This window comes from Onychomys torridus, chromosome 5, assembly GCF_903995425.1.
Source record: "Onychomys torridus chromosome 5, mOncTor1.1, whole genome shotgun sequence".
Classification (NCBI taxonomy): Eukaryota; Metazoa; Chordata; class Mammalia; order Rodentia; family Cricetidae; genus Onychomys; species Onychomys torridus.
This window is the reverse complement of record NC_050447.1, coordinates 50,487,288-50,505,054: the sequence shown is the minus strand read 5'-3', so window position 1 is coordinate 50,505,054 and position 17,767 is coordinate 50,487,288. Positions and strand designations below refer to the sequence as shown.

Here is a 17,767-nt window from a genome sequence, read left to right as displayed (position 1 = left end):
GGTTTCTTTCTCTTACTTAGTGAGTGCAGACAAAATTCCTCAGGTGTTTGCTTTCTGTTAGCAGGTGATGACAGGGTCTCTCGGGGGTTCATATTCACTTAGGTGTAATTCTTTCAGGTGTTGTTGCCTCAGCAACAATATTCAGGGTGTGTGGTGCCATAACAGTCGAAGGATTTCTGGATTATTTCCAGCTTTGTGTTATTATTTTATATGTTTCATGCTATGAAATTGTTTGAACCATAATTCATTCCAAGTACTGGCATCTCCTTGGGAGATACCTGCCCTGTCTCAGGTGAGGCTCACCATGGTCTGCCTTCTGACCCATTGGTGGGCTCCTCTGCCCTCCCCAACCCCCCAAGCCTGGTGTAGTTTCTGCTTAGAAATCATGTCCTGCTAGACTCTCTGTGTCTGTGGGTCAGTGTTCTTGAGACTGTGTAAGTGGTGTTGAGAACAAGTTCTAACCATGCTGGGGTGTGTGACACAGCCACTGGCCTCTGAGATTCCTGGTAGCAGAGGGGAGTGAAGAGAGCTTGTGCCCTTTCTGATGTGTCCCCTACCCACAGACTACCCATGGCGCTGGAGCCAGGCCATCCCCATGAATTCTGCTCTCATCAAGTGGCTGTACCTGCCTGACTTCTTCAGAGCCCCCAACTCTACCAACCTTATCAGTAAGTGCAACCCTACCACTCACCCCAGGATACCCGCCCACCCCACAGGAGAGTGTAAGGACTCCACAGGCAGGGTGCTTGTTGGATATGCAGGGACCTTTGCCTGGAACCAGCAAGGGACACGTTGTCCAGGTGTTGACAGTTGAGTGGTGCAGCCTCATCTGATGGGGCTGAAGGTCTGACCCTCACACAACTAAAGCATGTCCAAGAGTGTATGGGTGGACACAGTGATACAGACCTGTGTGGTCACAGGTGTGCACACTGACGGCCCTACAGTGTGCAGGGAGATCTACAGCAGCCCACGTTCCCTGACACATGTGCACGTGTACACATATAGACCAGTGTGTCCTCAGTCTGACCCCTTCCTGTTCCCAGCTTTTATGTATAGACACTTTCTCAGTTGTGAAATGGGAGCAGTCCCTCAGTCCCTGGCAGTACATCCTTCCTCGTGGGCAAGCTGTGTGCCCTGCAGCAGCTCTCCTGTCCTGCAGGTGACTTCCTCCTGCTGCTCTGCGCCTCCCAGCAGTGGCAGGTATTCTCGGCCGAGCGGACCCAGGAGTGGCAGTGTATGGCTGGCATCAACACTGACCACCTAGAGCCCCTGCGTGGGGAGCCCAACCCTGTGCCCAACTTCATCCATTGCAGGTAGGTCCCACACTGCCCACTCTGAAGCACCTGCTAAGAAGGCATAGCTGGGCTAACCCAGCAACCTCAGTGATCTCCCCACTTGGCAGGTCCTATCTGGATATGCTGAAGGTGGCCATCTTCCGCTACCTGTTCTGGCTGGTGCTTGTGGTGGTGTTTATCACAGGGGCCACCCGCATCAGCATTTTTGGGCTGGGGTACCTGCTGGCCTGCTTCTACTTGCTGCTCTTCGGCACTACCCTGCTCCAGAAGGACACACGAGCCCAACTCGTGCTGTGGGACTGCCTCATCCTCTACAATGTCACAGTCATCATCTCTAAGAATATGCTATCGGTGAGCAGACTGCCCACCCAACCCTGCCCCAGGCCTCCCCGGGAGCCCTGGATTAACCTGTCCCCTCTCCTGACCCCAGCTCCTGTCCTGTGTCTTCGTGGAGCAAATGCAGAGCAACTTCTGCTGGGTCATCCAGCTCTTCAGCCTCGTGTGCACAGTAAAAGGCTACTACAATCGTGAGTGGACAAGAAGCGTGGGTGAGGGGCAGGCACAAGACTTTCCACTGCTTCTGATACTGACCATGCCGGTCTGTGCCTCGCAGCCAAAGAGATGATGAGCAGAGACCGGGACTGCCTGCTGCCTGTGGAGGAGGCTGGTATCATCTGGGACAGTGTCTGTTTCTTCTTCCTGCTGCTGCAACGGCGTGTCTTTCTCAGTCACTACTTCCTGCATGTCAGTGCTGAGCTGAAGGCCACTGCCCTGCAGGCCTCCAGGTCTGCCTTGCTGCTTCACCCTGCGGTGGGGAAGAGTCCCTCATCCTCAGCACAGGTTTCCTCTAGAATAACATCTCCTCTTGATCCTGTCACCAAAAGGGAGAGCAAAGGACTTGGTATCATCAGAGCTGCCATTATTACCAATGGCTGAGAAGACAGTGTGGCCTTGCAGTGTTTTAGCCCAACATACGGCCCGGATAGGCCTGAGTGTCCCCAGCTGGAGGGCTATGACATGGCATCATGCCCCCAGCAGAGGTCTCTGCCCCCGGAGCTGAACTTGGGGTCAGCAGCTTCATCTTCCCACCCCAGAGCTGTCACCCAATGCCCCTTCCTGTGATGGTTTACCACCCCAGGAAAAGAGGTGGCAGAAGATATTTCTTCTCTCATGGCTGCGGGTGGCAGGTGTCTCCCAGGACATGACTCAGTATTAGTAGGAAAACCAGGCGGGCTCCCTAGGGGCAGGGGCTTGAGCCTAGACAATCCCAAAGGTAGAGAAAACCTGTGCATCTGGAGATTAGTGCTGAGGTCTCAGTCTTCCCTGCAGGGGTTTTGCCCTCTACAACGCAGCCAACCTTAAGAGCATCAACTTCCACCGCCAGATTGAAGAGAAGTCCCTGGCCCAGCTGAAAAGACAGTAGGTGTCATCTGGGCTAGGGACCCTTTGACCCTTCTGGCCAGCCTGGCACTCAGAGCTCCTTCCTGTTTGCAGGATGAAGCGCATCCGTGCCAAACAAGAGAAGTACAGGCAGAGCCAGGCAAGCCGTGGCCAACTCCAGACCACAGACTCCCAGGAGCCAGGTAAGCATGGACAAAACCCAGAACCTCACAGGATACTCCCCCCCCCCCCCCCAGACTGCATCCAGGCATGCTCATACTGCTGGAACCTCCCTGCACCTGTGCAAGTGGTGTGCCACAGGGCCCCACACCCTGTCCTGTGCTCTGTGTAAGTGGTGTGCCACAGGGCCCCACACCCTTGTCCTGTGCTACATGTAAGTAGTATGCCCCACACCCTGCCCCCAGTCCTGTGCCATGTGTAAGTGTTTTCCTCTGTCCCAGCAGGCCAGAAGGCCACCTGGAACTGTCTCCCTGCACTTGTGACCCCTCTCCATCCCTCCAGGGCTCTGAGACATGTGGCACCACATGGAATCTTGTCACTGCAGGAGTTCTGTGTCTGTTTCTGTCTCTGCCAAGTGCCCCTGTGCCCAAGATAGGCTGCCCTACAGCCTCCCTTGCCTGTTCACGCTTGCCTTGCCCCTCCACAGGGCCTGACAGCCCAGGGGGCTCCTCCCCGCCACGGAGACAGTGGTGGCGCCCCTGGCTGGACCACGCCACAGGTACCCTGCCTTGACCCTCTGCACTTCTGCTACTGACCCTGATGATGCTTACTAGCTTTTCCTTGTCCTGTCTGGTCATGTCAGGCTCTCTGACCTGTGTTCTGTGCATGGACCATCTCCCCATCCTGCTGAACCCTGGATGGGATAGTTCTAGTGGGAAGGGAGGTACTCAAGCCAGGCCACATGGGTGAAAGATACTGAGGGGAACATCATTCTTAACAATGGGTCTGCTACCACCCAACTCAAAACTGAAGATAGGAACTCCAGGATTTTCGGGGTCTGGCTGGGGAGGAACCAGCTCTGCCATGGAGACTGGCTCTCACATACACATCCACTGTCTCACCCTGCTGACTATAGTCATCCACTCTGGGGACTACTTCCTGTTTGAGTCGGATAGTGAGGAGGAAGAGGAGACCCTACCTGAGGACCCCAGACCTGCAGCACAGAATGCCTTCCAGGTGAGTTGGAGCCTTACCTCCTGCTCTGTCTATGGAGTTCCTGAGTGGGGCAGTGTGGAGGGACAGACATCTGAGGGCCTTGCAGTCCAGTTCCCGCATATTGAAGAAGTCCACCCAGCCCATCAGACCTGTCCAGGCAGCTAGGGACACAGGCTGTAGATGCAAGGTTCATAGGTAGTCAACTATGCCCCTCTGCTACATTTCATGAAAGTTCTGGCTCTGACACCCTCGGCCTTACCTCCTGGGCTCTAAGACTGCCACCTGGTCTGAGAGAAAGGCTACATGTGTCTGATGGATACCTGGAGAGGCCCTTGTCCATCTTTGAGGCCCTGGCACTGAGGGATAGGTCATGCTGGGCAGCTGCATGTCTGTCTTCCTGTCACAGTTTCTGGAGTCCATTTCCAGAGAGGGCTTGGGGAGGTGAAGACCCTCAGCTGGATAGAGAGCAGGAGCTAGGATCTGGTCCATGACTGACCAGATTTAGTATATGGCTGTCCCTCCATCCTCTTCCTTGAGAGGGGACTATGATACCAGGCTGAATGTATATCTCAGCTAGAGATGCCAGGGCCCTAACCAAGAAATCTGGCTGGCAGATGGCATACCAGGCATGGGTAACCAATGCCCAGACAGTGCTGAGGCAGCGTCGGGAACAGGCACGGCAGGAGCAGGCAGGACAACTGGCTTCTGGTGAGTTGTGCTTGGGGGCTCCAGTAGGGGAGCTGCAGGGCTACCTGATGCTGATTATCCCTGTGCCCAGGAGGTGACTTGAGCCAGGAGGTGGAGCCAGCAGAGGCCCCAGAGGATGAGATGCCAACAGGTATGTGGGCTTTCTGGGAAGGGGGCAGGAGCTGAAGGCTCTTGGGGGCAGCCAACCCTCCAGCGCCATCCTGCTCTTAGCAGGCCGCAGCCATATGATGCAACGTGTCCTGAGCACCATGCAGTTCCTGTGGGTGCTGGGCCAGGCCACTGTAGACGGGCTAACACGCTGGCTGTGCACATTCACAAAGCACCACCATACCATGAGCGATGTGCTCCGTGCAGAGCGCTACCTGCTCACCCAGGAACTTCTGCGGGTAAGGGCCACTTGAGCGAAGCCCCTCCTATACCTCATCAAGGCCACACTCATACCTACTACCTGCTAAGCACATGTGGAGCAGAGCCCATCTCAAAGGCTTAAGAGTTTCTCCATGCTCTCTATAGGGTGGAGAGGTACACCGAGGGGTGCTCGACCAGCTTTATGTGAGCGAAGCCGAGACCACACTACCAGCAGGTCCCACGGAGACCCGTGATGGACCCAGCACAGCCTCAAGGTCGGTGCAGGGCCCAAGGGGCCTGGGGTGAGCCATGATCCCCATTTTTGCTTGTCCTCTGGCCCAAAGCAGGGACCGATCCCTGAGCTGCTGACAGGTCATCAGGGTCTAACACTGTTCAGTCTCTGCTACTTCTGGTTATTCTCCAGGCACCACTCCTCTATCCTTCCCCAGAGCCTAAGGATTGGCCCTCTGTGACCTTTTCTCCCACAGTGGGCTGGGAGCCGAAGAGCCTTTGAGTAGCATGACAGACGATACCAGCAGCCCCCTGAGCACAGGCTATAACACCCGCAGTGGCAGCGAGGAGATTATCACTGACACTGGGGACCTCCAGGCTGGGACCTCCCTGCATGGTTCCCAGGAGTTTCTAGCCAATGCTCGCACACGGATGCGCACAGCCAGTGAGCTGCTCCTGGACAGGTGGGACAGGCTATGCTTTGTGCAGGATTTCTAGGGAATTCTCCTGAGCAGGAAACCCAGTGGGAGGTGCTGGGTGAGGGGCGGGGGCAGGAACTGGCTAGGCCTTGGGTTGGAGTCTGTCTGTTGCCATGGCTGCAGGCTGGGCTCTGCACCCTAGGGGTGCTCCTGGCTCTTGCCCCCAAACTCCTGTGGTCTTGTGGCAGGCGCCTACGTATCCGCGAGCTGGAGGAGGCCGAGGAGTTTGAGGCACAGCAGGGTCGGACTCTGCGGCTGCTAAGAGCTATGTACCAGTGTGTGGCGGCACACTCAGAGCTGCTTTGCTACTTCATCATCATCCTCAACCACATGGTGACAGCCTCGGCTGCCTCCCTGGTGCTGCCCATGCTCATTTTCCTGTGGGCCATGCTGACCATCCCAAGGCCCAGCAAGCGTTTCTGGATGACAGCCATTGTCTTCACTGAGGTGGGTGGCAGCTTATAGGGTTGGGGCTGGGCCACCTGGCCCGTGCTGAGTGCCCTGTCCTGCAGGTCATGGTGGTCACCAAGTACCTGTTCCAGTTTGGCTTCTTCCCCTGGAATAGCTATGTGGTGCTGCGGCGCTATGAGAACAAGCCCTACTTCCCTCCACGCATCCTGGGTCTTGAGAAAACTGACAGTTACATCAAGTATGACCTGGTGCAGCTCTTGGCCCTGTTCTTCCACCGCTCCCAGCTACTGGTGAGCCCGCCCGCCAGCACCGGGGTGGCAGGGGCTCCTTGGAAACTCCAGGCATTCTCGAGTCCAGAGGCTGGATACGTGAATGGCCCAGCATGGGTCTGGTCTAAATACGGCCTGGGCTGCCATCCTGACTGCTCCTCCGGATTCTCCACAGTGCTATGGCCTCTGGGACCATGAGGAGGACAGTTTCTCCAAGGACCACTGCAGGAGTAGTGAGAAGGACCAGGAGGCTGAGGAAGAGTCAGAAGCTGTGCTGGAATCGCAGCCCGAGGCAGGCACTGGGCATCCTGAGGAGCTGGTGTTGGCTGGTACCCCCAGGGACCACACCCAAGGGAAAGGAAATGTTAGATCTAAGGATGGGATCCAAGAGCCCCTAGAGGACCCTAAGCCCCAGCACAAGAGGCACATCAGCATACGCTTCAGGAGGAAGAAGAAGACTCCAGGACCCAAAGGAGCAGCAGCTATGGGTGAGAGTCCAGGCTAGACCCCTGCAGATTCCTGGGAGGGCAGGAGACACAGATGGCCAGCCCAGCACAGGGACAACCCTTTGAGAAGCACACAACTGCTCGGTACTCTCCCTGTATCTGTCCTTGGAGTTGTCCCTACACCCAGGATGAGATGTCTATGAGCCTAGGCTGAAGTCTCAAGGCTACCCCAAGAAAGGACACAGCAGCATTTGCTCCCCCGGGTGACTGTGGGGAGGTTCCTGTGCTGTCTGCAAAGAGGGGTGACGTTAGCTTTCTGGAGTGGACAGCTAGTCCCTGGTGGGTTCACTGATATTTCCCTGGACATACACACAGGGGCTGAGGAGGAGGCAGAGGAGGAGGCAGAAAAAGAAGCTTCAGGGAGAAAGAGCCCACATCATGCTCGAGGAAGATGGAAGGTTCAGGAAAGAATGAAGGCAGCTGGGCACCGGCTGCAGAGCTTCTGCCTGTCACTGTGAGTAACCTGGCTGGGAATGGTGGGCAATAGGGCAGGAAGGTAGTCAGTCCCTCGCTGGATACCCACCCTCTGAGGCTGTCCATCCACAGAGCTCAGGGCATCTATCAACCCCTGCGGCGTTTCTTCCATGACATTCTGCACACCAAATACCGAGCAGCCACAGATGTCTATGCTCTCATGTTCCTGGCTGACATTGTTGATTTTATCATCATCATCTTTGGTTTCTGGGCTTTTGGGGTAAGTTGACCTGGGACTCCAGAGTGGATGACTGACTTCTAGGCCTTTGGAGTGCATGGGCTCAGAACTCTCAGGTGCGCCACAGCTCCATCTCCATAACCTGTGCCCTCTACTACAGAAGCACTCGGCAGCCACCGACATCGCATCCTCACTGTCAGATGACCAGGTGCCAGAGGCCTTCCTGTTCATGCTGCTGGTCCAGTTCAGCACCATGGTCATTGACCGTGCCCTCTACCTGCGCAAGACTGTACTGGGCAAGCTGGCCTTTCAGGTGGTCCTGGTGGTGGCTATTCACCTCTGGATGTTCTTTATCTTACCAGCCGTCACTGAGAGGTAGGTGATGTGAGGCACCGCACCCGGGGACTTCAGTCTGCCCTGATGCACTCACTATACACTCTGGGTGTGGCACAGTTTGGGTTGGCCTCCAGAACTGTTTCTGTCAGTTTCACCCTCCCTGACATCCTGTCCCTGTTCCATTCAGAATGTTCAGCCAGAATGCAGTGGCCCAGCTGTGGTACTTCGTGAAGTGCATTTACTTTGCCCTGTCTGCCTACCAGATCCGCTGCGGCTACCCCACCCGTATCCTGGGCAACTTCCTCACCAAGAAGTACAATCATGTAAACCTCTTCCTTTTCCAGGGGTGAGTGTGGTCTGCCTAGGGATCATGAAGAGCAGGTAGAAGCCAGTGTAGGCTGTCCCTGCTAATGGACCCCTGGCCTCGGCAGGTTCCGGCTAGTGCCATTCCTGGTGGAGCTGCGGGCAGTCATGGACTGGGTATGGACTGACACCACACTGTCCCTGTCCAACTGGATGTGTGTAGAAGACATCTATGCCAACATCTTCATCATCAAATGCAGCCGAGAAACAGAGAAGGTGCCAGGGCAGAGGATGGGTGGATAGCTCTTGGGAGTTTACAACCCACATGCCCAGCAGCCCAGAGAAAGGAGCTTTCTAGATCTCATGGACAGCTGCAGTGGGTCTAGGGGCCAGCAGGGGACAGTGGACTGGGCCCTTGGGTTTGGGAGGTGGCAGCAGGCAGATATTTATTAGCTGTTTGTTACCAGGGCTGTTTCTTGGTTTAGTATATTCACAAAGTACATGCACTCACCATTGCAGCCAGCTTTAGGATATCACCACCCCAACAAGAAACCCTGTCCCCTTTATTAATTGCTCCCCACTTCCCCTCTCCACCCCTCGTGGTCTATAGTCTACTTCCTGTCTATGGTTTGCCCATTTGATAACACAGATCCATTTAGTACCAGGCTTCTTCTCCTCACCTGTGTTCTCAAGGTTCTTCCTTGTAGTGGGCCAGTACTCCTCCACTCCTTAGACCATGTAATAGCTTCCATGGAGTGCAGAGACCCCAGTGTCTCCCCCTTTCCATGGGTGGACTGCTGCTGTTTTCACTGTGTGTGTCTGCTTATACATGGAACTTAGGAGGTCACTGATCTGTCATTGTGAACTGTTTGTGAAGTGGCTGCATCTCTCTCACCAGCTAACTGAAGTTCCACTGTTTGACAGGCCATGTGCTGCTGCCTGATGATCTAGAAACATCTATTCAGATCACATCCTAGGTGTGGTCAGGTTATCTGTTAGATTTGTAAGCATTCTTTGTAGACTCTGGCTATTCCATCCCATCACATGGCTCTCTGCACTCTCTCATGCCCTGGTTGTCCTTGCTTAAAAAAATTATTATTCATAATTATGTGTACGTGTGTGGGTACACATAAGTGCAGGTGCCCATGGAGACTAGAAGAGGGCACCAGATTCCTCTGGAGCTGGAGTTACAGTTTATGAGCCATCCAACATGAATTCTGGAAATTGAACTCTGGACTTATACAAGAGTAGTGCCTTCTCATCACTTTTGAAACACAAAGTTAATTTAAAAAATACTGTTTTCTCTTTTGTGTTTGTTCACTTCTGGTGTCCCCGAAAGTCTGTAAGATTGCAGAGATGTGTCTTCTGGGGCATTTAAACTCACATCAAGCTCTTTGCTCCAGTGTCCTTGCTTGCAGCTGTGCAGAAAGTAGGCTCCCTTCTCTTGTGAGTGTGGCATGCAGCTAATGTCCCAGCCCCACTCACTAAAGCAACTGACCCTATTATTTCTGACCTCAGGCCTACTCAATGACACCAGGTTGAGGCTTATGGCCTGCAGCCAAGAGGCTGGGAGGGTGACCAGTATCTCCCTTCCAGAAATACCCACAACCCAAAGGACAGAAGAAGAAGAAAATTGTCAAGTATGGTATGGGTGGCCTCATCATCCTCTTCCTCATCGCTATCATCTGGTTCCCACTGCTTTTCATGTCACTGATACGCTCTGTGGTGGGTGTCGTCAACCAGCCCATTGATGTAACTGTTACCCTCAAGCTGGGCGGCTATGAGGTGAGTAGCTGGCCTCCAGCCCGCCCATTCCCCATTAACGAGGATACAGCCACTCCTTGCAGGCTGTGGGTGGCTCTGTGCTGATCATGCATCCCATCCCTAGCCGCTGTTCACCATGAGCGCCCAGCAGCCATCCATAGTGCCTTTCACGCCCCAGGCCTACGAGGAGCTGTCCCAGCAGTTTGACCCCTACCCAGTAAGTGACTTGCACTGTATCCACTTGGTGTGAGGTGGGCTGGCAGGGAAAAGGTAACCCGCTGTCCCTAACTGAGGTATGCTCCACATAGCTAGCCATGCAGTTCATTAGCCAGTACAGTCCAGAGGACATCGTCACTGCACAGATTGAGGGCAGCTCTGGGGCACTGTGGCGCATCAGCCCCCCAAGCCGGGCCCAGATGAAGCAGGAGCTGTACAATGGCACAGCTGACATCACGCTACGCTTCACCTGGAATTTCCAAAGGTGGGTCCTGTGCTTACAGGGGTCTAGGGGATGCTCCACACTGCCTAACACTGCCCACCCCCTAGGGACCTGGCCAAGGGTGGCAAAGTGGAGTATACCAATGAGAAGCACACCTTGGAGCTGGCCCCCAACAGTACAGAACGGAGGCAGTTGGCCCAACTGCTCGAGGGCAGACCTGACCAGTCAGTGTGAGTGGAGGCCACCGTGGTGGGACAGGTGGGCAGGGGAGCTTAAGATGCCCCTGACTTGCTGACTCCTTCCACAGGGTCATTCCCCACCTCTTCCCCAAATACATTCGTGCTCCCAATGGGCCTGAAGCCAATCCTGTGAAGCAGCTGCAGCCAGGTGAGTGTGGGACCAGGGTGCTGGGATACCGCCTAGGCCAGGGGTGGGTGCTAGCCCGATGCTTAACTACCTCATTTAACTCAGATGAGGAAGACGACTATCTTGGTGTGCGCATCCAGCTGCGGAGGGAGCAAGTGGGCACAGGGGCCTCTGGGGAGAAAGCAGACACAAAGGCCTCTGACTTCCTGGAGTGGTGGGTGATTGAGCTGCAGGACTGCCAAGCTGACTGCAACCTGCTGCCCATGGTCATCTTCAGCGACAAGGTCAGCCCACCTAGCCTCGGCTTCCTGGCTGGCTACGGGTGAGTACTGCAGAGGAATCCCCTGTAGTCTGCCTCCCCCGGGGCAGTTCTGAGTGGTCCTAGTTCACATGCCTTTCCCAACAGGATTGTGGGGCTATACGTGTCCATTGTGCTGGTTGTTGGCAAGTTTATGCGGGGCTTCTTCAGTGATATCTCACACTCCATCATGTTCGAGGAGCTGCCGTGTGTGGACCGCATCCTCAAACTATGCCAGGATATCTTCTTGGTGCGGGAGACCCGGGAGCTGGAGCTGGAGGAGGAGCTATATGCCAAGCTCATCTTCCTGTACCGCTCACCAGAGACCATGATCAAGTGGACACGTGAGAAGGAGTAGGAGCCTGGCTCCTGGGCACCGGGAATGAAGGAGCTGCCCCAGGGCAGCATGGCCACCAGGGCTGGCAGAGCTCCTTGGATAGGAGTGGAGCTGCCTGAGGCCACGAGCTGTGACACATCCTCCTGGCCCATGTAAGCCCTGATGATGCTGCTGTCAAAGGGACACTGTGTCCCTACCTGTTGTGTCCCCGCCTGTTGGGCTGGGGGCCCAGTGTAGCTCAGGGCTAGCCACACTGGGTCTGGGGGCCTGGCTCTCCCTTCCCACAAGTACTGTAGAGTTTTCTAAGTAAAAACATTTTATTTATACAAACGGACAGTCAGAGACCAAGCCCAGTGTTCTCGCCTTCCTGCTTAATGGGTTTGCATGGCTGGGTATGCCCAGGCTCAGCTCTGTTTTCCTCCTCCTCTTCTTCTTCATTGTCTGTAATCAGATATTCTTGGATTTCTTGAGAGACCCAGGCCCTAAGGGAGACTTGCAGTGAAAACCAGTCCTCGGGGTCTCCCCAGAGATCTCCCCAAAGAGCAGGCATTACCTCTGGCTGCGGAGCTGAGCCTCAGCCAGGACGTAAGGTGGCAATGGGTCCAGGGAAGGCTAGAAGAGGTGGCAGTGTGAGAAACCATGGGGACAGTGGGGACAGCTCACAGGGACATATGGACAGCCACTCACCAGGTCCTTCATGTTCACCCGGCAGCTATAACACAGCTGTTCTATGATGCAGGCATTGACATCTCCCCTGTAGAAGCAGAACTGAACTTGTGTACCTGGTCTCACTCTGAACCCTGTTTAAGGCCAGTCTTCCTGACCCCTCCACCTATCCATAGGGCAGGACACAGGCAGGGTCTTACCTCCTGCCAACACCCCTGTGGTAGCTCTGGGCCTGACCCTCCCCTGCACCACAGCAGGGTGGGGTAGGCATCTTAGTCTCAGCAGGCAGCATCTGGGAGACATGTGAGGAGGACTGAGCACCAAAGGCCGTGGCACTGTCTGCAATAGAGAGGAGCTGAGGGACCCTGGGGCAGCCAAATAACCACCCGACACAGCACTCCAAGAAGGCCCTGCACTCACCAGCAGTGTCAATGTCCAGTGTACACATGCAGAGGAGGCAGTTGTGGCCTGAGGGGCCAGTGGCACAGCCCTCCCGGGGAGCCTTGACCAACTTCTCACTTGTCCTATTGGCAGGTGCATAGACAAACAGGGACAGGTAACAAGTATGCCCCCCAGTCATGGGCTCTGCTCCCCTCAAGAGTGGGCAGGCTCAACAGCATCCCCAGTGGCACACACACCTGTACACAGTACTGACTGTAGAGGGGAACATAGTCTGCAACCTCAGGATAAAGGCCTCCATCAGCCGGTGGATGCTAGCCTTTTCTGGAGCCTAGGGACGATCAGATGGGGGCGTTTAGAAGGGCCGAGGGGCACCTGAAGCAAGTACCATGGACTTCACATGGCCAGCCCCAGGAGACTGAGAACAGCACAGGATTCACACAGTGTGGATGACAGGTCATCTTGCCACCCCTTCACCTCAGGGACACCTCTCCCTCCACATCACCTCCTTAGGGGTACCAGCCTGGTCTTCCAGGATACAAGGCATGCTTGGATACACAGACACTGCTACTGGCCTTTTCAGAGGCAGGACAGCAAGTGCTAAGGTCACAGAGAACCAGCTGGGGCCTCAAGGCCAGCTTTAAGGGAAGGGCTAAAGCTGGCTGGCAAGGATTCAATTCAGGTCTCCAACACCACACCAGGGATTTCTGACCCTATCTGGAGAAGATGCACCCAACCAGCCCATGCAGCTCTCCTCATAGGCCCACCTTAGTCTCAATAGCTGGGGTGAAGACTGAAGGAACACCAAACAGGTGGTTGTAGAAGGCCACTTCCTTTAGCGTGTGGTCCCGCATGGGCCTCACCAACACCACATCCCCATGCCGCTCATCGGAGAAGCCCTGGGGAGCAGACACTGAATGGCTCAGATCCTAGCAGTGCCTCTTCTTACTGCCACCGCCATCTACAGTTGGGTCCCAGGCCTGTCTACTGAAGGCCCCAGGGTAACCCAACAGAGCTTTCATATGAAGGAGGACATAGACCCTGGCCTTCGGGCCCTGCATACCGTGTCCCAAGCAAGGAAGGCCCCTCTCCCCAGGGCCAGGTTGGTCATAAGCTTGATGGCCAAGCGGGTGCAGCTCTCCCCAGTCATCACCTTGCAGTAGCCATGGGTTCGGGCTACATGCACGATCAGATGGGTCCTGTGATGGGGTGAATTACAGAAGCTGGAGCTGGAGTCCTACATGCCAGGGAGGGCTGGGGCTGGGGCGCTCACCTCAGCGTCTGCAGCAGCTCCTCTTTGGTTGTCAGTGTCTTTATGGAGTTGAACAACCTAGACAGGGCCTCGGTCTGAGCAGCTGTGGGGGACCCAGCCATGCCTAGGGGTTCCTGGCTATGGGATGGGTGTGGCTGATCCTCCCCCTGAGCTGGGCTGGGAGAGCCCTCAACCCCTAGCACATGATGCTGTTGCAGGAAGCTGTCCACTGCCGTTTTGTAGGCCTTCTCTGTTCCTGCTGGCTCTTGGGAAGCACAGCACAGCACTGATGGCGGCAAGCTGAACACCTTCCAGGATGGAAGAAGGGACATTGAGTCCAAGGCGCAGACCTGCCCTCCAATATGGTTGGAAAACCAAGGCCCAGGGCAAGAGGCCCACAGGATGGCTCCAGTAAGCAAGCATGTGGCTCTGATGGGTATCTCCTCCAAGGTCCCTACCAGGGGCAGACCCACCTACCTCCTCTAAGGCAACCACATGCCATGGGAAGCCAGTGTTTTGCAGGATCAGCTTCACCTCAGCCAAGGTCTTCCCTCTGTCCTTTAGGCTCTGGCCACAGGCCGCTCCCTCTGTAAAACCCAGGTAGAGAGTACATAGGAGTCACGGAGGAAGAGCCTGATGGAACAGGCTGAGGTGGTCAGTACCACACATGGGAGTCCCACCAGGTCTGCTCTTCAGAGAAAGCTTCTGTGAGGGCAGGAATGGCTTTTCTTTTTGGGTGTTTTCCAACAGGCTCCCCTCACAGCTAAAGAAACTGCCTAGTCTTTCATCCCCAAAGAGTAGCTCTAAACTCACTGTCTTCAATCCCCGGGCCCTTCAATACAACTCTGTCCCCTAAAGGGCCTGTTGGGGTTTACTCATTGCTGGGGACTGAGCGAGGAGTGGCCAGACATACCGTCAACATAGATGACTCCTGGTGCAAAGCGTAGCCGTTTTGCAGAATCCTGACTCAGGCCCTGGAAGAGAAGTGTCAGGGTTCAGACCTGGCCAAAAGCATTTCTCTGGACTTCAGACTCTCCAGACAGTGGACCAAACTGCCTGGGTCTCCCCTCCTCAGAGGGGAGTGTATGGGCCCAAGTCTTCCCTCCCACAGGAGAAAGTGTGGATCTTGGTCTTCCTTCCCCACAGGAGGGATGTGGGCCCAAGTCTTCCCTCCCATATGAGGACATGTCCTGTCTGTATCAGAAACTTCAGAATCCAGAATCCACCCTCTCTGGTCTGTTTCTGACACCTAAGCAGCTTGAGACAACCAGCTGGACCATGGGGTGGTGGGGGCACTTTACCACCTCTGGGCACCTTAGAACCCTCAGAAAGTGCTTTGGTATGTAAGAACAGAGGTGACAACCCATGGAAGACAGGGCAGAGTCCCAAGAGGAGTGGTATCAGACACTGACAAATGGCTCCATGGTGAGCTATCTCACCTCCACTTGTGCAGGTTTAGGGGACCAGCAGGTAAGACAAAAACCCCAGAAGTACCACACAGGATATTCACACTGGAACAGCACTGCCACTTACCAAGTTCAGTTCAGACCACTGACTTCTATCAACTACAGCCTTGCCTCTGGCCCTCTAGCTGGTGTCCCACAGTTAAAAGAGTGTGTAGGTCCTTCTTCTGTGCCAGGGCCCCTCAAGGAAACCCTGCATACCCTCAGCAGTGTTAGGCATTCTCAGCTCGAGTCCCCAGTCTGTCTGCCCCACCCCCTTCTACCTAGGCCACTTCTCCCTGTTTTCAACAAATACTTCTCTCTGCCCACAAGTCATAACTGGCCAAACTGTGATACTATGTCCCAATAAATACAGCTAAACAGGTACGTAGCTGGGGACCCTGCATAGGACTTCTGGATTGCATACCTGCTGAATATACATGTGAGATCCTACAGGTGTCCCAGCCAGGGTGGGGGTGTTCTGTCTAGTGTCAACCAAAAACTTTGTAGTGTAGGCTGAGGAAAGAGGCCCCTGTTAACTCAATCCAGAAGCTTAGGCCGAGAGGATGGTATAGACATACCTCAAGAACTTGCCAGACCATGGAGCTGGACGAAGGCCCTCCAGACCATGCCAACAGCACCTGGGGTAGGGTGAGAGCATCAGCAAGGACATGCATCTTCAACGTGAGCAAGTCTGCTTCATTTCTTAGACAGCCCCAAAGTCCAGAGACAGCAGGCCAGCTGAAGAAATGTACATACAGGAAGACAGCAGGGACTGACAGCCAAGCACCCAGTCCCCATGTGTACCTTCTCTCCAGGAAAGATGAGTCGGTTCTTCCCAAGCATGGCTCTGAACTTGTGGACATAGAACGCCTTGAAACAATCCCTGGAACAGATGCAAAAAAGAGGCTGCTCTGTACCTGTCCACCAGCCCAAGACCCCATGGAGGACACTGTCCCTCTTTGGCAGTGTCTACCCTCAGAGGCAATATCTTCACACAGACACTCTGGCAGAGCCTGGTGAGGGAGTTGGATGGAGGAGCTTTCCTGGTTGTGACTCCCAGGGCTCCACCTAGACCCCATCAAATGTGAGCTGCAGAGTGCCCCACAGGTGCTTAGGAAGGAGCCGGCAAAAGAAAGGACCGAGATTAGAGCAGGGTGAAATCACTAAAGCCTTTTCAAAAACATGTTGATCTGTTTCCAGGCCCCTACAGACAGGCACTGCCTCTCTGAGGTGCAAAGGGGAAGCAGGGAGAACTCAGAACCCTGTCTGACAGCACAGTCCTCATTTTCAGCTACTCCTAAATTGTTAAATCAGTACCTACCTTGCCCAGGTTATAATTCCTGGTAACACTACATTTTCTTTCAAATCTGGGCTCCCCAAACATGGTAGGTGAAAAGAAAGACTCTGGAAATCAGTTTCTGCCCCCTCCACCAGAATCTTTTGTAGAAAATCTTTAAAAAAAAAACAGACTCAGATATTCAAAGGGACTTAGAAATGTGAAACCATCATTCACTCAACAAATGTACACTATACAAAGCTATGCTAATACCACTAGGTATTAAAGGAATAACACCAGAGATCCATGTTCCTGCCCTTGGGGAGCTAAAGATCTTGTTAAAACAGTCAAACATTAAAACAGTTGTAATCCAAGAGGTATGAGGGACCCATTAAAGTCACAGATAAAATGTGAGGCCTGCTGTGGCTCCCATGGGAATAATCCCTTGTTCCTGTCCAAAGACCTGAGAGAAGACTGAAGCTCTCCTTCCAAATCTCTGTGGCAGTTAGATAAACAGGTATCCTGTGAAAGAAGGAACAACTTCCACCCGGAGCTTCCTGCCCAAGCTCCCAGGATGTTTTGACCTGCCCTGGGCGATTCCAACTGCCCCAAATGCCTGTCTTTCAACGCACCTTTCCCTCGAGTCTGGGCACTCCATACTCTTCCCCAGAGATCTTCCTACCACTAGGCCCATCAAGGAAATTTGTGGGATTCTGTTTGACAGGGTCTCTCTGTAGCCCAAGCTGGCCTCGAATCTGAAGTAATTCTCCTGTCACGGAATCCCTAGTGTTGGAAATACGGGTGTGAGCCTCGTTTAGATGACGGGGGTCGTTACCAATGGTTCCCACCACTACTTGTGGTCAGGGCCAAGCTCAGATAAAGTAACCGTTCCCTTACAAGGAAAAAGCAAGCCTGGAAAGGAGGGCTGCCAAGGTCTCACCTGCAGAAGGCATCTCCCGCTCGTATCACCACCACCGGCAGGCCTTCTGCGCACTTCACACATTTCTGCTCCCGGCTTTGGAGAGAATAAGAACATACATGGCAAATTCTCCCACCGCAGCCAACTTGGGGGAGCCAGGGTCTCGTTTCCCAGCCTGAGCCAGCAGAAGATGCGCCTGGCTCACATACCAGGGCCTATGCTTAACTCTAGCTGCCGACTCAAAGAGGCCTTCGGGTCGCTGCGACCCTAAGGGCGCAGGGGAGCCGGTCGGTGGCTACGCGGGCTGTCCCTGGCCTGGTATAGAAGGCTCTTACCCCGACCGTGGCTCGGGCGGAGGCTCCCGGTGAGCCAGGCCCGCGTAGTCCTCACCAGCCTGACACATGAAGATGCTCCACAGGTCCGCAGTAATGGAGAGTCGGCGCGGCGATATGACATTAGCGCAAAGCGGACGCTGTCATGACGCAACGCGGAGGGGGCGGGGCGAGCGGTGA

General features: G+C 54.7%; 2 protein-coding genes across 4 annotated transcripts in view; one reads left to right on the top strand and one right to left on the bottom strand.

Annotated features, from left to right (window-relative positions):
- The window catches only part of Piezo1 (piezo type mechanosensitive ion channel component 1), a 66,738-nt gene extending 55,113 nt beyond the window's left edge, over positions 1-11,625 (top strand). The window contains exons 23-51 of one of the 2 annotated variants that reach the window (XM_036186776.1): positions 564-668; positions 1,160-1,313; positions 1,403-1,646; positions 1,726-1,822; positions 1,909-2,080; positions 2,625-2,714; positions 2,790-2,878; positions 3,343-3,414; positions 3,772-3,872; positions 4,466-4,559; positions 4,630-4,689; positions 4,773-4,945; positions 5,073-5,182; positions 5,396-5,602; positions 5,806-6,064; positions 6,130-6,318; positions 6,473-6,785; positions 7,119-7,257; positions 7,350-7,497; positions 7,616-7,830; positions 7,979-8,137; positions 8,223-8,370; positions 9,691-9,879; positions 9,983-10,075; positions 10,167-10,339; positions 10,405-10,527; positions 10,605-10,684; positions 10,769-10,985; positions 11,070-11,625. In XM_036186776.1, coding sequence (XP_036042669.1) covers positions 564-668; positions 1,160-1,313; positions 1,403-1,646; positions 1,726-1,822; positions 1,909-2,080; positions 2,625-2,714; positions 2,790-2,878; positions 3,343-3,414; positions 3,772-3,872; positions 4,466-4,559; positions 4,630-4,689; positions 4,773-4,945; positions 5,073-5,182; positions 5,396-5,602; positions 5,806-6,064; positions 6,130-6,318; positions 6,473-6,785; positions 7,119-7,257; positions 7,350-7,497; positions 7,616-7,830; positions 7,979-8,137; positions 8,223-8,370; positions 9,691-9,879; positions 9,983-10,075; positions 10,167-10,339; positions 10,405-10,527; positions 10,605-10,684; positions 10,769-10,985; positions 11,070-11,319 — 4,463 coding nt within the window. In that variant the 3' untranslated portion in view covers positions 11,320-11,625. Of the gene's footprint in view, positions 1-563; positions 669-1,159; positions 1,314-1,402; positions 1,647-1,725; positions 1,823-1,908; positions 2,081-2,624; positions 2,715-2,789; positions 2,879-3,342; positions 3,415-3,771; positions 3,873-4,465; positions 4,560-4,629; positions 4,690-4,769; positions 4,946-5,072; positions 5,183-5,395; positions 5,603-5,805; positions 6,065-6,129; positions 6,319-6,472; positions 6,786-7,118; positions 7,258-7,349; positions 7,498-7,615; positions 7,831-7,978; positions 8,138-8,222; positions 8,371-9,690; positions 9,880-9,982; positions 10,076-10,166; positions 10,340-10,404; positions 10,528-10,604; positions 10,685-10,768; positions 10,986-11,069 lie in introns of both variants that reach the window. The other variant, XM_036186775.1, reaches the window with a different exon arrangement.
- Ctu2 (cytosolic thiouridylase subunit 2) lies at positions 11,597-17,731 on the bottom strand. 2 transcript variants are annotated; one of them, XM_036186777.1, is made up of 15 exons: positions 17,591-17,731; positions 17,277-17,351; positions 15,865-15,943; positions 15,639-15,698; positions 14,529-14,589; positions 14,093-14,202; positions 13,637-13,923; positions 13,427-13,562; positions 13,131-13,262; positions 12,603-12,694; positions 12,385-12,488; positions 12,165-12,303; positions 11,986-12,052; positions 11,852-11,910; positions 11,597-11,780 (listed from the first exon to the last, which is right to left on the bottom strand). In XM_036186777.1, the coding sequence occupies exons 1-15, from the start codon at positions 17,656-17,658 to the stop codon at positions 11,636-11,638; spliced, it is 1,614 nt and encodes a 537-aa protein (XP_036042670.1). In that variant the 5' UTR covers positions 17,659-17,731; the 3' UTR covers positions 11,597-11,635. The 2 variants fall into 2 exon arrangements, with proteins under 2 accessions (XP_036042670.1, XP_036042671.1); XM_036186778.1 differs by lacking the exon at positions 17,591-17,731 and adding an exon at positions 16,969-17,119 and having other exon boundaries at positions 17,277-17,342.
- Between the last annotated feature and the right edge of the window lie 36 nt (positions 17,732-17,767).

Bases quoted from the DNA above. Each gene is read 5' to 3' on its own strand.
- Ctu2 (XM_036186777.1), bottom strand. From the start codon at position 17,658: ATGTGTCAGGCTGGTGAGGACTACGCGGGCCTGGCTCACCGGGAGCCT. The intron at 12,304-12,384 runs GTGAGTGCAGGG...TCTCTATTGCAG, and splicing joins ACTGGACATTGACACTGCTG to ACAGTGCCACGGCCTTTGGT. The intron at 12,053-12,164 runs GTAAGACCCTGC...CTGCTTCTACAG, and splicing joins CACAGGGGTGTTGGCAGGAG to GGGAGATGTCAATGCCTGCA.